Raw genomic sequence first — 14,416 nt, 5'->3', positions numbered from 1 at the left:
GATTCTTCAGTCTGAACAAGTTGGTTAGGGGGACCCTATATATGTCCTCCAAGGTGATTTAATTTCTCACCTAAATGTTGAACAATAAAGGATCCATGCATCAAATCCTGTGGCATCTCATTCATATATTGACTTGTAATCATGCCAGCAAGCCATAATTAATTAGGGTACTGGTATATTGTGTGATTATGGGGCAATTTATTAAATCCTTTGCTGAAATAAAGATTTGTCTATAATATTGTCACAATCAATTAAATAAAATAGCGTGATCAAAAATGAGACACACAACCAAGGGATAATCTGGGAAGCCAGGGATAATCTAGGAAAATGTGAGGTTTTTCTACACTGCAGTCTTAAGCCTCTTGACTCTCATACCTGGCTGGAATGAAACCATCTTAAATCATCTCTTTCCAGATTTCAACTCCACCCTGCCCGATGGCTTGGACTGTGCTTTGGTGGGTTCTCCTATTCTTAAATGACACAAGAAGAAATTCCTGTTGCTTTCTTTTCTGTGGACAGGTCCATGATTATATGCCCCTCCTAAAATTCCTTTTATGACATCCATCTGTTGATTCCATCACATCATTGACACCTTCCTATCTAGCATTGGATCATTTTTTAAAAAAAAGTGAAGAAAACTTCCCTTGGTTGGGCTGGGAAGGTAAACTGAGTGAACTCTTGTCAATTCAAGGGAGGGAGGGAGGGACTTTCCATTCAATAGGCTTATTCTGCACCCACTAGAAGATGTCTACCTATCCTATAATATCTGAGACATACATTAGTTTCTTTTATAAAACAATGTTATCTAATGGGATCCTGGAGGCTTGCCTTTCCCTCCAGAAATAGCATATCCCTGAGATTTAGATGTCCCAAACCTGTTATTCTTCCTGAAGGTTTTAAAAGCTTTTTAGCTTTGTTTTGTTTTGTTTTTTTCAGGTTCTGGGCCAGACTTTAGAATGAGTCCAATCAGTAAACAGTTTGAGTTGTTGTATTTGGCCTACATTTGTGCTACTTTATATTTTGCTTTCATGGTGTTTATATTTAATGTTAATCTTGTTTGTGTTTTTAAGTTTATGTTAGCCACCAAAGCCATAATTTGCAAGATGGTTAAATGGATGGACAGATGGACAGATAGGCAGATATTGTGTGCCTTTAGCAAGCGGCTTGAGATATGACTACTATGATTGTTTTTTTTATTCATTACTTGTAGTTCAGGCTAACATCAGTAAGATGTAAGAATGTTGTCATTAATGGTGTTCTCAACATTAAGAAATGTAACCTTTCATCTGTAACTTCAATTGCTGATTTTCTAACTACTGATATGGCTGGGCAGTTTAAGAGTCAGAATGAATGAATAAAGCTGGCTAACTAGACCATTCTCCATCCTGCTGGCAGTAGAACCTCTTTACAATTAGAAAATGCAATTGACAGATCGTTAATATTCATTTGAATAGCCTTTCTGCTCTGTGTCATGCCGCATGGCCTCCTCATTATACAGCAATAACAAATTTACATAATTGGCTCCACCTTGAGTCAACTTCCAAGGGCACTGCAGAAGGAACAGACCTTTTGCAAGCTGTCCGTTGCTGCTGTCCCCAAGAGAATAAAGACATGAGGACCATATTAGATGAGGTGGAAATACCTGCTCTTTATTGATTTGAGTGTGGATGATGATCTGTAGATTACAGGAGCCAGCTACATCTTAAGGCAGGTTCTCTTTGAAAGCCTACCAACAACAAGAGGTTTTTTTCTAGATAATCTAGAAAATATTATTGTTTCAATTTCACCTTCTCTGAGCAGTCATACCTTCTATTTTAAAACCTTTTGGTGCACAAATCCACAAGAAGACCTTTGAGGATGAGGGCTGTACTGGTTTCCTTGAATTTATTTTTGGGGGGGAGGATGAGAGGAATTCTTTGCTTTTAGACTGCCCACAACTACAGGTCAAGCTATGTAGGAGAGGGCAAAGATGCAAGGAAATCTTGCTAATTCCCAAAATATTTGTTTCCTTTTGTAAAATCATTTAGTGTATCACCACAGAGGCAGAGCCTCAAAGGTGCTTTTTGGTTGTTGTTTTTTCTTTGAAAACATTTTGCTTCTCATCTAAGCCTGTGCCAAAGGTTCTTTCTTTCAAAAGGCAACTGGACCTTCTTGTTTTTCTTGAAGACGTTTCGCTTCTCATCCAAGAAGCTTTTTCAGTTCTGACTGCATGGTGGAGAACTGAAGAAGTTTCTTGGATGAGAAGTGAAATGTCTTCAAGCAAAACAAGAAAGTCCAGTTGCCTTTTGAAAGAAAGCACCTTTGGGACAACCATGATCTGGATGACTGAGAATCTCCATAGACATTCTCATCTGAGAAGCTCTAACTGAGGCAGGGATTACACCACACTCTATAAACACTTAGTACTGTTGTAGTCACAAAACATGCTATGCCCGCATAAATAATCCATATTATAGCTTAAAATGAAACCTCAGAATAGATTTCTCCTGCAGCATCTATTGATTGCTCCCTCTCACATCATTCCACATTCACCAGATAGATCGTGCAGATGGGGCTGAAATGAGAGGATAGGGATCTCTCCCAGTGGTCTTCACAACCCTTATAACAATTAGACTATTTCTGAAGACTTGTGTAGTGCTCTTCTAGAAGAACCATAAATCCTACAAGAACATCCTAGTTATTCTGTGTATGTGGCATTAGGACACGGCATAAGGCAGGATAAAAAGTTCCTGATGCAGACATAGGTATAATCTATACAGGTTGAGGATGAAGAGCTTGAAATCCTGAAGACACTTCCAACTAATGGTTTTTGGGCTAGTTTAAAAGCAGTTCCTGATTTCTGTCACCACATGATGACAACAGAATAGTCGAAAAACATTTCAAGCTTCTGCAAGGCTTTGAAATGTTTCCCCTTTTTTTAGAGGAACTGTTACCCACCTCCCATTCCTAACAAGATCTTTAGAGGGAATAAATTGGTTTACTAATTTCTACCCTTCAATAGTCCTGATGAAATAAAGTGGGTGAGGTTGACAGACTGGTCAGTTTCCTCCTTTTCTTTGACAAAGGACCAGGAATTACAAAGGGCCAGGTTGCTTTTCTTGTTCTTTCCCTTTTTATAGATCTCTTTTTCTCTTTCTCCAATCCTTTATCTGAGACAGCTCAGGTTCAGGAAGTGATGGTCATTCCTTGTTGTTTGACTCCAAGAAGTAAAGACAATTGCTGATAATTTTCAACTCTATCTGAGAGATCACCAAGTGAAAAAGTTCATGGTGCACAAATGCCCTCAATTATTGACATTCACTCAAGTGGTGACACTTAATACGTACTCCAGAAAATCCCAGTTAAAAAAATAAGGCCTGTTATTTCTCATAATGGTGACAGAGAAGACCTTTTCTGACTCTAACCATATTGTTCCAGCATCTTCTCACTACAGAGCTAATTCATCACAAATAACCATTTAAAGAGGTTGTTAGTATCTAACCGAAACCAATTATGAGATGGCAACCAGGGCTGGCACTTCCCTTTCATTCAAAGGGAATTGAATTCACAGTAAGAGGTTATTAAAAGCCAAGTGTGATCAACCCCACTTTCCTTTTTCATGCCCAGATTGCTGAATATTTGCAACCATGCTAGTATTTCTAAAAGCAATTGTTTTCTCTGTTAGCAGTTGGTTTAGCTGCCTTATCACGGCACACAAGCTATTGTTTTCATCATGTTTGGGTTTGTTTGTTTTTTTGTATTTCCACAGACATGAGTTTAGATAAACAATCTATCCAGAGTGACAGATAATCCTAAAATTTTATTTGATTTGATGCACTCATTTAGAAAAATATTTATAGTGCTTTTACATAACTTTGTTAAAAGTCCTTCTGAAATTGGTGGTATCTACATAATGAATATACATAACTATTTTTTAAAAAATAAGGATACTGCAAAACCCATCATTTGACAGCACTGTTTTTGAACATACATGTTTCTGAGTTCTCTAGAATTCTTTATCGGGCAAAGTGGTACAAAAAGCAGAAACCCTATTTTGTTTTAGAGAGGTAATAAGCATTTCAGATATGAATTCTTATATGTGAACGCTTGGAAAATCAGTACCAAAGAAAATACATTTTTCCTTGTAGATACTAATGGAGAGAAGTACTAATGTGGGATTGATTCCAAGAAACAATCCTCCAATCCATAGCCAGGACCAGGTACAATCTGTATTCAACAGTGTTTATAGGAGCACAAACTTGAACATTGGTTTCAAATGGTTGCAAAGATTACCGTGGTTTAGTTTTTCGATACCTCCTCAGGAAACAATGCCATTAGTGACAAGTAGACTTGACCACCTCATCATTCCCCTGAATTAAATGTTTTATGTCTCTTCAAATTTTTAAGAAAGAAAGAAAACTATTTTAATCAGGGCTTTTTTTTTTTTTTTGTCATAGAATGCCCAGAACAGAGTTCCAGCACCTTTTTTGGATGGAATCTTGTAGGGTAGGCAAGGCAGGTTGTATGACATGTGTGAGTTCCGGCACCCTTTTTTTTACAAAAAAAAGCACTGATTTTAATTCATATTAGACAAACTGATATCCTTCATCTATTTTACAGAGTGGTGCAGGTGGTGCAGTGGTTAGAATGCAGTATTGCAGGCTGACTCTGCCCACTGCCAGGAATTTGATTCTGACTAGCTCAAGATTGACTCAGCATTCCATCTTTCTGAGATCGGTAATATGAGGATCCAGATTGTTGGGGGCAATATGCTGACTCTGTAAATCTCTTAGAGAGTGCTGTAAAACACTGTGAAGTGGTATTTAAGTCTAAATGCTATGCTATTTAGACTGGGCACACAACTAGATTTGAAAATTCTTGAAGGCATCCTGGGGTGGCTGTTCTTATTAATAATCACTATCAGAGAACAGACTCCTAATTTCTGACAGATCTGCTGATTCAACAGCAACACAGCCTGAGAATCTGGCTTCTGAGAACTCTGCATATAGATCTTCTCCATGATTAAATCAACAGAAGAATGAGCAGGACTAAGCCAAAAACAACAATTTTAACACTTCATATTGGACCAGAACAAAAATTCAAAAGCTGTAGCATATTGAAAGATTGATGGCATTTGCTCCCCAAGATCCTAGGAAGCAATTGAAAATTCCATTTTGAATGCAAGTTCTGATCAGTCTTCAATGGCCACTATTCATATAATAGGAGACTGATTTGAAACTGTCTTCTGTTTCTACCACTACTACTATTAGATTATCACTATCTGTCAGATCATGAGTAAAAATTCTTGGTGAATTCATAGTGAAGACCAAATCCAAACAGATGTCTTGATTTCTGAATTAGTCTGTAAACCTGTAGGATTTAAGGAAAGCCATAAAGAATTTCCAAAAAGGAAATCAGAACAAATATAACATATTTTAATTGCCATCTCTATTGCAGCTAGGGATTCTGAAACTTATTCTTTGTAAATTAAGCCATATGTCTAACAAAAAATCAGAAACAGAATTATTTAAAAAAATAATTTTCTGTAATATATCCTTTTGACTTTCTTCAGCAAAGATTATGATTTGTACCTTTGCTCACATTCAAAAAGTGGGGCATATTACTAACTGTCCTTGTTTCCTCCCTACAGATCTGTGTAATGGAGTGTGAAGGGAAACTGTTTTCTAGCGCTACCTGGGGACTCTGCCATAAAGCCATCATTGGAAAAGATTCTTTGTCCCTAGTCCATAGTAGCCTGGAAGAAATGAAATGGCCACTGGAGATGTGGGATGGCAGCCTGAAAGGAGGCAGAAGTAACCTGAAACATCATGGTGACCTGACCAGAATGGTGGATCTCAGCAATGGGGAAGATAAGCAAGTGTCCAAATTGAGTGATTTCATCCGTCAGCGAAAGGCAGAAGACGACACCAGTGATGGAAGCCAAACTCCACCTGGGGATTTACGTGATCAGCTCAAGATTCCCAAGACGGCGGGTGATTTCCTGAGTGACCCATTCAACTATGGGCAGATGGAAGAACCTGAGGTGCAAGAGCTCCAAAAACGATTTGGAGGCTTCATTGGTGTTCGGAAATCAGCCCGGAAATGGCACAACCAAAAAAGGTTCAGTGAATTCCTGAAGCAGTATCTGGGGATGTCCCCACGTTCCATTGAGTACGATGGCTTGGCCGATGACCTGAAGGAACAGAATGAGATTTAAACAAATGGACATTTCCTGGATTGCTGTCGTTGTTGTCATTGTCGTTTCCTTCTCAGATTATAAACATGTTGTGAATTGATTTCAGAGCTGCCATGGCCAAAGAAGCCAACCCCCATTCGTACTATTCTGCTTTGTCAATGATCAGCCAACCAATCTTAGCATCTGAAGGGAAGTCTATTTTCTTTGAAATAAAATTCAGAATTGCTTTGTGTAATAATATTTCACAATTTTTACATTTATATGAATAAAATTTAAAAAGAAATCTACATTTAGTATGATAACATGTTAGAGAACAGGTAATGGTAACTCTTTCCTTCTATTATATTACCTTTCTATGTTTAGGAAAAATCATTTCCATCGGGGAAGTAGGCTTTCAAAAAATGCAGCCTTCATTCTCGCCAGCAGTGTCTGTGGGTCCAGTTCACAATCCTACCAGCCTATTCCTTAGACAGAAGACCAAGTTTTGCTTCTTTGCATTTATCCTTGGGGTGTTTTTGACCACTTAGGAAAACTGGACATGAAACCAGATTCTAACTCCAGGCTTATGGCTTCAGGGTTTTTTTAGAACTGAGATTTCCCTGATACACTTCCCGGTGGGGTTGACAACTTTGATATGGCAGTGCAGTATTTGTGGATTTTTATTATCAGTTTCCCATTTTCTTTCTCTCTCCATGGCATGTATTTTATCAAGCCTGCTGTTTCCATGTTGTCATTTTCAAAGATGTGTTTTATTAATTGCCAGGACCAGGAGCAAGTGAATTCCTCTTCACTGCTGCCTGCTAACAATTTTCAGACAAGACGCATGATCGATAAAGAAATGATGTAGCTGGCTTGGGTACTTTTCCTCTGTTAATTATTGAATGTTAAATATCTAAAAAGGGGAAACAATTTCTGTTCTTTTGATTTCAGGCACAAAGATGTCTCCATTAAACTTGTACATAGCAAAAAGAAAAAGAAAAGATTAATAAATTAGTTTTCTATTTCTACTGTAGCATTGTGATCGACACACTTTCAATGGCTATATGCTTTCTCATCACCACTGAAAGCTTCAATTGCACAGCTTATAAAAATATGAGTTTCCAATGTTAAAATCTGGGCCATATTTAGACTGCAAAAAATCTGGAGGACCATCAGATGGTAGTAAAGATACAGAGGAAAATATTGCCATTTAGAAGTCATCTAGGTTTTTACAGTCGATAACTAAAAAAAAACCTTTCATTAATTTAATTCTCACCAAATGTACTGAACTTCCAATATCCAACCTAGCAAAATGGTGCTAATTAGGAATTCAATGAGATGTAGACTTGCATATTTGAGGTCAACAGTTTGTGGAAAGTTGCCAGAAAACTATTTCACAGATAGCACCCATTTGAGGTCCAGCTCTCCATCATTTCTGAACAAAAAACAATTTTCAAGCCAACAAATTAAGCCTGAGGGGCTGTCATTCTTGCTTGGTAGTTTATTCTCCTTTTTCCTGATTCATTGCCACCCTTGGGATCCCATCAATAATATAGGTTTGATTGCACCAGGAGCCGCTCTACTTCTTGAGTATTATGTGTGCAGGTAGAATGAACTTTTGTTAACTCTTTAAAATAGTCTAGACAGGAAGCACAACAGTGAATGTCTCTATTTTTATTGTAAGGTTAGAATAGAATAGAGCTGGAAGGGACCTTGAAGGCCTTCTATCCAGGCCCCAACCCCCCCGGTTCAAGCAGGAGAATCTATACCATCTCAGACAAGTGACTGTCCAGTATCTTCTTAAAAATCTCCAGTGATGGAGCACCCACGATTTCTGAAGGCAAGCTGTTCCACTGGTTAATTGACCTCACTGTTAGGAAGTTTCTCCTTAATTCCAGGTTGCTTCTCTCTTTGATCAGTTTCCAACCATTGTTTCTTGTCCTGCTCTCTGGTGCTTTGGAAATAATTTGACCCCCGTTCTTTGTGGCAGCCTCTCAAATATTGGAATACTGCTATCATGTTCCCCCTACTCTTCTTTTCTTTAGATTAGCCAAACCCAAATCCTGCAGCCGTTCTTCATATGTTTTAGTCTCCAGGCCTTTTTTCCAAACTCTCAACATCTTTTTTGTGATATGGTGACCAAAACTGGTTGCAGTATTCCAGGTGTGCTCTCACTAGGATTTTATAAAGAAGTGCTAATACTTTGCGTGATCTTGATTCTATGCCTCTGTTTATAAAACCCAGGATTATATTAGCTTTTTTGGCTGCTGCTGCACGTTGCTGGCTGGTTGCATTAAAAGACTCATGCAAGCTTGAATGTGCCGCTCCCATCCCTTACTTTTGCTCTCCAAAAACTAAGGAGAATCCCTTCTGAGATACATTCTCCACCCTACCCCTCCTACCCCACCCTACCCCTCAACATTCATGTATTGTTTTCTAGGCTGCAGTTCTTTTTCCTGTCTCTTGGGGTCATTCCTATATACCATTACATCTCCTTTCAATCTTGTCTTCAATTATAGTTTTCATTTGCAAAGTAAATTGTCTGAGGTAAGCCCATTTGCTAATGCAAATACATATCATTATGTAAAAGTTTCTTTACAGAAAGGCTCATATTAAGATACTTCAATCTTCTGCTCCTTTCTGAGCTTTTACTTTAATATTCCATTACTGTCTCTTTTGTTTACAAGTATATTCCCATTCCAACCTTTTCATTGCCAAAATTCATCCCTCCTCCCACTCTCCCAACATATGCAGCTGCATCTGACAATACATATTAATGTGGAACTGAATCTCTTCTGAGTCAAACCCAACATTCTAGCTCTATCTTCACAATATGCCTACCAGAGTTAAGGAAGGAGCTAGGACATTATAGAAATACTAAAAATGGATCAATTAACCTAGACAATTAATTCCTAAGGATTAGACATTACAGAAGGAAGTGTTAGTCCATGGTGACAAAAAACCTCAGGAGTTTGGTAGCACATTTTCCAGCTAACAAAAGCTGATTCCTTTTAATAAAAGCCTGAAAAAAGTCTACAAAATTTCTCCCACAGGTTAAAGTTAATTCAAAATAAGTCAAGTTACCACCATTCATTGATTGTGTTATGGGAACACTTAAGTGAGAACATCATGTGTCCCAAATGATGATTTTTTTGGACTGGTTAAAGTAATTATATACTAAAATACAGAGATTTGATTGAATCTCTGCTGACTGGCATGCGATGGGAACAGGACACCTGCATATAATTGGTTGCAATGCAGTTATTACAACCAATTAAAAATTATATTTTACTTCTCTGGAATTCACTACAGACTCTTGAAGTTAATAGGATTTTCATAGGACTGTATTTTCTAAATGGAAGGAGTTTGATTTACTTTAAATTACATGCACTGAAATTTATTGCTAAAATAGATACTCTGTGACCCACTAACTGTTGCTAAATTAAAACTGCAGTATTTTTTATTGGGCACGTTCATTAGGGATGTTGGGAGCTGTAATTCAATAATATTTGGTATCTGGACAGCTACAGTTTTCTCTGCTTAATTTACAATTATAGAAAACAAAATTAAGGGAACTTAATCAAGGAAGCAGGTAATTGTAGTTCTCAAACAGTTTGACTTGATTTGTACAGCCTGCTAGATTAGATTAAAATGGGGTTGGGTAAATTGAAATAGTCATCCATTATTTTAGCATGTTGTATGAATCATATCATAGCTTATTTTTTGGATGTAGCACATTATATGAGTGCAGCTGTTTTATTTTTGCTCTACAGCTAACTTAAGTCTTTCCAAAAGCAATAATGCATTCTTGCGGATCTCCTTGTTTATAGCCAACTGAAGAATTTTGACTCACATTTTAAATTCACTGAATAAGGAAGAAACCCCATTGAACACAGTGGGACCTACTTCCAAATATAAATGGGTTAAATTGCACCAGGCAGTTTTCCTCACCCTCTGCTGTAGAAGGTTAAGGCAGCCTCAAGAAAAACTGAACCTCTATAGGCTGCATCCATGCAGTTTTCTTGTGCTATCCTGGGTTGCTTATATAGAAACAAAGCCTGCAACAAAGCCTGCAAAAAACAAAGCCTGTTTTTCTTTCAACTCCCATTTTCCCAACAAAACCGGGAGTCATTAAGTATTGCTTTCAAGTAGCTAAGCCTTCTAACACCTGTAGACATACAGTACACCTCTCCCATATGATAGTCTAATATAGTACATTGTTCTCAAAATGGCATTATAGGACTTCAATATTCAGAATGCTTGGCGATGAGTTGGGTGGGAATTTTGAAAGTCATCAACCAATATCTCTATAGATACCAAGCTGGGAAGGATGATACCAGACAGACTACTCTATCTTACTGTATTAAGATCTAATTTGCACAACAAAATAATCATTTATAATAGTATAATAAGAAAAGTACCGTATTTTAAAAATCCAGGCATATAGTAGAAATAATTCTTATGGTGATATAGTGTGATGATTGCAAACATGAGCAAAATCTCTCTCTGTCTCTCTTTCTGACACTGTCTCTGTCTGTCTATCTGTCTGTCTGTGTGTCTCTCTCTTGCACAAACACACACACACAGAGAGAGAGAGAGAGAGAGAGAGAGAGAGAGAGAGACCCCTCAAGTTACCTGGACCAGCTAATCTTTACACAATCATAAAACTATATTCTATATTTCATTACTAACATCCTTTTTTTAATCTCTTGGGTTTTGGAGAAAGGATTATATCCATCCCAGAGGAAATACTCTATTACAAATGTCAAAAAAGGACAAACCAAGATTAAAAGCTCGATTATAAAGAGTTGGCAAGTGTTGTCCTCTTCACATATATTTATTAGAAGTTATCTCCTGCAGGCAGGCATTGTGAGATAATAGCAAGATGAGTTAATCATAACATTTTATCTTAGCCAGTTCATAAATTGGTGACTTACTGGAATCTGATCGCATCTACCGAGAGATGCAGAAGATAGTCCACTCCAAGGGAGAGAAGTTTGATGGTAGATAGAGCAATATTATTACCTTTTAGCAAGGAATCAACAAACCCAACAATCTAGAAATTAGGGCAGAAGAAAAAAATGAGTAGCTGATATTCAAACTACCAGGTTTTCATTTATTTGTCCACTTGTGAGAGACATTGACGTTATGCTCTACTTTATGCTATGATATTTTGGTTTCATCCACAACAGAATGTACAGGGTTTTATCAGTTCTCCCTCAGAAGGTGTACAATCCCATCCCTCACCTTTTTCCTATTGTTTTCCTCCTTATATTTGCTTTTGCTTGTTTACACACAGGGTACATCACATTTCTTTGGGTATGGCACTGAATGAAAGAGTTGAAGAGCACTGATAAACACAGTTTTTTGGATCCTTTACTGTACTCCAGATCAGGATCAGTTGGAGGCAGAAGGAGCAGGTATCAAAAAGTCAGATGGTGTCTTCGATCATGTAGTGAAAACCTCATCCCTTTTTAAAATGTGTTGCAGAGGTTCAGATGTGTGGTTGCAGGCTTTCACTTGACTTTTTTGACCCCTCTGCAAATACCCCCGTTCCTGTTCTTAATAGGAGCTGTTTATTCAATTAAGGAACATGGGGGAGAAGGGGCAGTGGACAAGTCCCATAGCTGTATAGGTTCAGATGAATGATCATTCAAATCTTCCCTCTCCAATATTATAAGAATATTATCCATGTTCTGTTAATGCATGTGATGTCTAGTTTCCTTCAGGATCACTAAATAAATACCGCCAAAATAAGCCTTGGTTGAATCTTTCCCTAGAGCCGTGGTGGCGAACCTATGGCATGGGTGCCAGAGGCGGCATTCAGAGCCCTCTCTGTGGGCACGCGCACCGTCACCCCAGTCTTAGGGCTTCAGCTGGGTTTTATAAAACCTTTTCGCTTTAGGCCTCCGCCACCGTGTACAAAAAAAAGGTTCAATCAATCAGTCAATTTCAACTTCTCGTGGGAAAAAAAAGATCTTGCAAAGTTGGAATTGATTGAACTTTTTAGTCCTACCCAGTCTGCTGTTACTACCGCAGCCACGCCCACCCAATGGACCACACTCACCCAATGGGCCACACCCACCCGGCACCCGACAATGCATAAGTGGGTTTTGGGTTGCAGTTTGGGCACTCGGTCTCTAAAAGGTTCGCCATCACTGCCCTGGAGAGTACTTAAACCTGTAAAGATAAAAAAAGCCAAGGAACCATGACTCTTCTTTCATTTCTGAAAATATGAAATCTACTTGGAGTTAAATTTACCTCCATTCTTAATAAAACAAAGTTTTCTGGGAAAGAGATAACCGAGAAGGTGGGTGATGGAAATTTACTTTTTATATTAATGAAATTGGAGATAATGTCAGATGAGACATCAGATTTTTTTTAAAAAAAAAACACAACAACAACAGAATCCAAATTGGATAGCTTTAGCAAGTTATTCAGTGGATACAATCAGCTTCAAGCAGTATAAAACTCTATTTCCTCTCACAAGAGAGAATTAAAAACTTTATGAGACTTAGCACTAGTGCACTGTATTAATTGGTGCACTATTTAATTTTCAATCGATTCAATCCAAACCCAGACAGCCTTCCACAATATGCTTAATCTGGCTATTTAATTAAACCTTTTTAAATGCATGCAATACATTGAAATCTAAACTAACCAATAAGAAACAAGCTGTGTTGCCATAGTAAACCTCATTAATCCTCACATTCACCAAGCTTGTGTGACTGCATCCTTTGTGTCATGAATGGCCAATCCAAATATAAGAATTTGAAGTATTCCAAAACACTAAAAGGTTAACGTACATACGTCCTCCTCCCATGAAATTTAATCTGCTTCACTTCTCAACAAAGAAAGAAGGAAATAAGGAAGGAAGGAAGGAAGGAAGGAAGGAAGGAAGGAAGGAAGGAAGGAAGGAAGGAAGGAAGGAAGGAAGGAAGGAAGGAAGGAACTTAGCTCTTGTTTGGACAACGGACTTGGCTACTGGAGTATAGAACAAAGTTGTCAAAATCTCTTCATCTGAATAAATATGTAGACAGATTAAACTATTGCCAGAAAAAAATGACAAATGCAGTTTTATTAGTAATGTAAACAGTTAAACAATAAGTACCTGTATTGATAACACAGTGCAATTTTTTCACCCTCCTGTAATAACATTATTTGCCAACACTTTGCTCTCACAGATTAATCCCAGAATTGTCTCTAACAGCTACATTCATTCTTCTTGAAGCAGTCTAACTGAAGTTAGATAGACATTTTTCATTATAAAATATATTTAAAATTCAACCTGGGTCAGAGGACCTAACTGTAGAAATGTCTGTCTCACACAGATTTTATGCAGAAAGTAGTTCAAAGAATAATTAATCTTCATTGCAGAAGCACAAAAATTCAACCCATGTAAAAGATCTCCCAAGGATGGGAGTCCTGCTGTTCCTTAAGGTAGGGAGAATTTGCCTGCAATTAGCAGCATCAGTCTGGGCTGAGCTGTGAAGTGAAAGGTCTGATAATGAGACCCAAAAAGAAGATGGCTGGATTGTAGGAAACTCCAGATATCTCCACAGCCTAGCAAAGGCATGTGGAAAGGAATATCTTTAAAAATGCAGCCATTCTATCAGCACCACCCAAGGGCCGTTTTATTCTGATCTCAGTGGCTGAGCATTCCTTTGTGTGCAGAAAGTCCAAGTTTCTCATTAACACAATGGACCAAGAGCATCTTTTTAGTTTCTTAAACACTGTGCATCCTATAGAAGCAACAATTTTTGAGCTCTGGTGTCATTTGCCAATACTTTTTGAATCGGATAGAATCATGAGGATTAGCATCTTGCTTTTAAATAGAAAGGACAGTCAGGAACTCTGAACTCTTTTGTTCAGAATTGCCTTCAGCTTACCATATCCTGGCCCACAGTACATACAAAGTGAACTACAGAAGGACAGGTGTTCAGTGCACCAAGTCAAGGACATCATATCATTGTCTATTTTCAAACAGTCTTTTATTAACATATAATAAAGCCAATGGGCAAATGCAGATGCATTACTCAATGAGTTTAGCAGAATGCATAAAACATTGGTTGCATTCCTCTGCAAAGTTGCTTGTGCTATATGTTACAATTAGTACTCTTATGTACGTGTGTGTGTGTGTGTGTGTGTGTGTGTGTGTATGTGTGTATAGGATCTTCAAAAAAAAATAGGGGCTATTGTAATTTTATAATGATTAGCTGGTACACTGATGAAAGACTATCCAACATTCTGGGAACAATAAAA

At 37.8% G+C, this 14,416-nt stretch overlaps 1 protein-coding gene across 1 annotated transcript in view; it reads left to right on the top strand.

Annotated features, from left to right (window-relative positions):
• The window catches only part of PNOC (prepronociceptin), a 41,961-nt gene extending 34,072 nt beyond the window's left edge, over window positions 1–7,889 (top strand). The window contains exon 3 of the mRNA XM_039345896.1: window positions 5,630–7,889. Within this exon, the coding sequence (XP_039201830.1) occupies window positions 5,630–6,196 (567 nt within the window). The 3' untranslated portion in view covers window positions 6,197–7,889. The remainder of the gene's footprint in view (window positions 1–5,629) is intronic.
• Window positions 7,890–14,416: the final 6,527 nt, after the last annotated feature.

Source organism: Crotalus tigris, unplaced genomic scaffold (assembly GCF_016545835.1).
Source record: "Crotalus tigris isolate CLP2741 ecotype Arizona unplaced genomic scaffold, ASM1654583v1 scf7180000017987.690289119674:8195010, whole genome shotgun sequence".
NCBI lineage: Eukaryota > Metazoa > Chordata > Lepidosauria > Squamata > Viperidae > Crotalus > Crotalus tigris.
The sequence above is the reverse complement of the archived record's forward strand: the minus strand, read 5'-3'. Positions and strand labels throughout refer to the sequence as shown.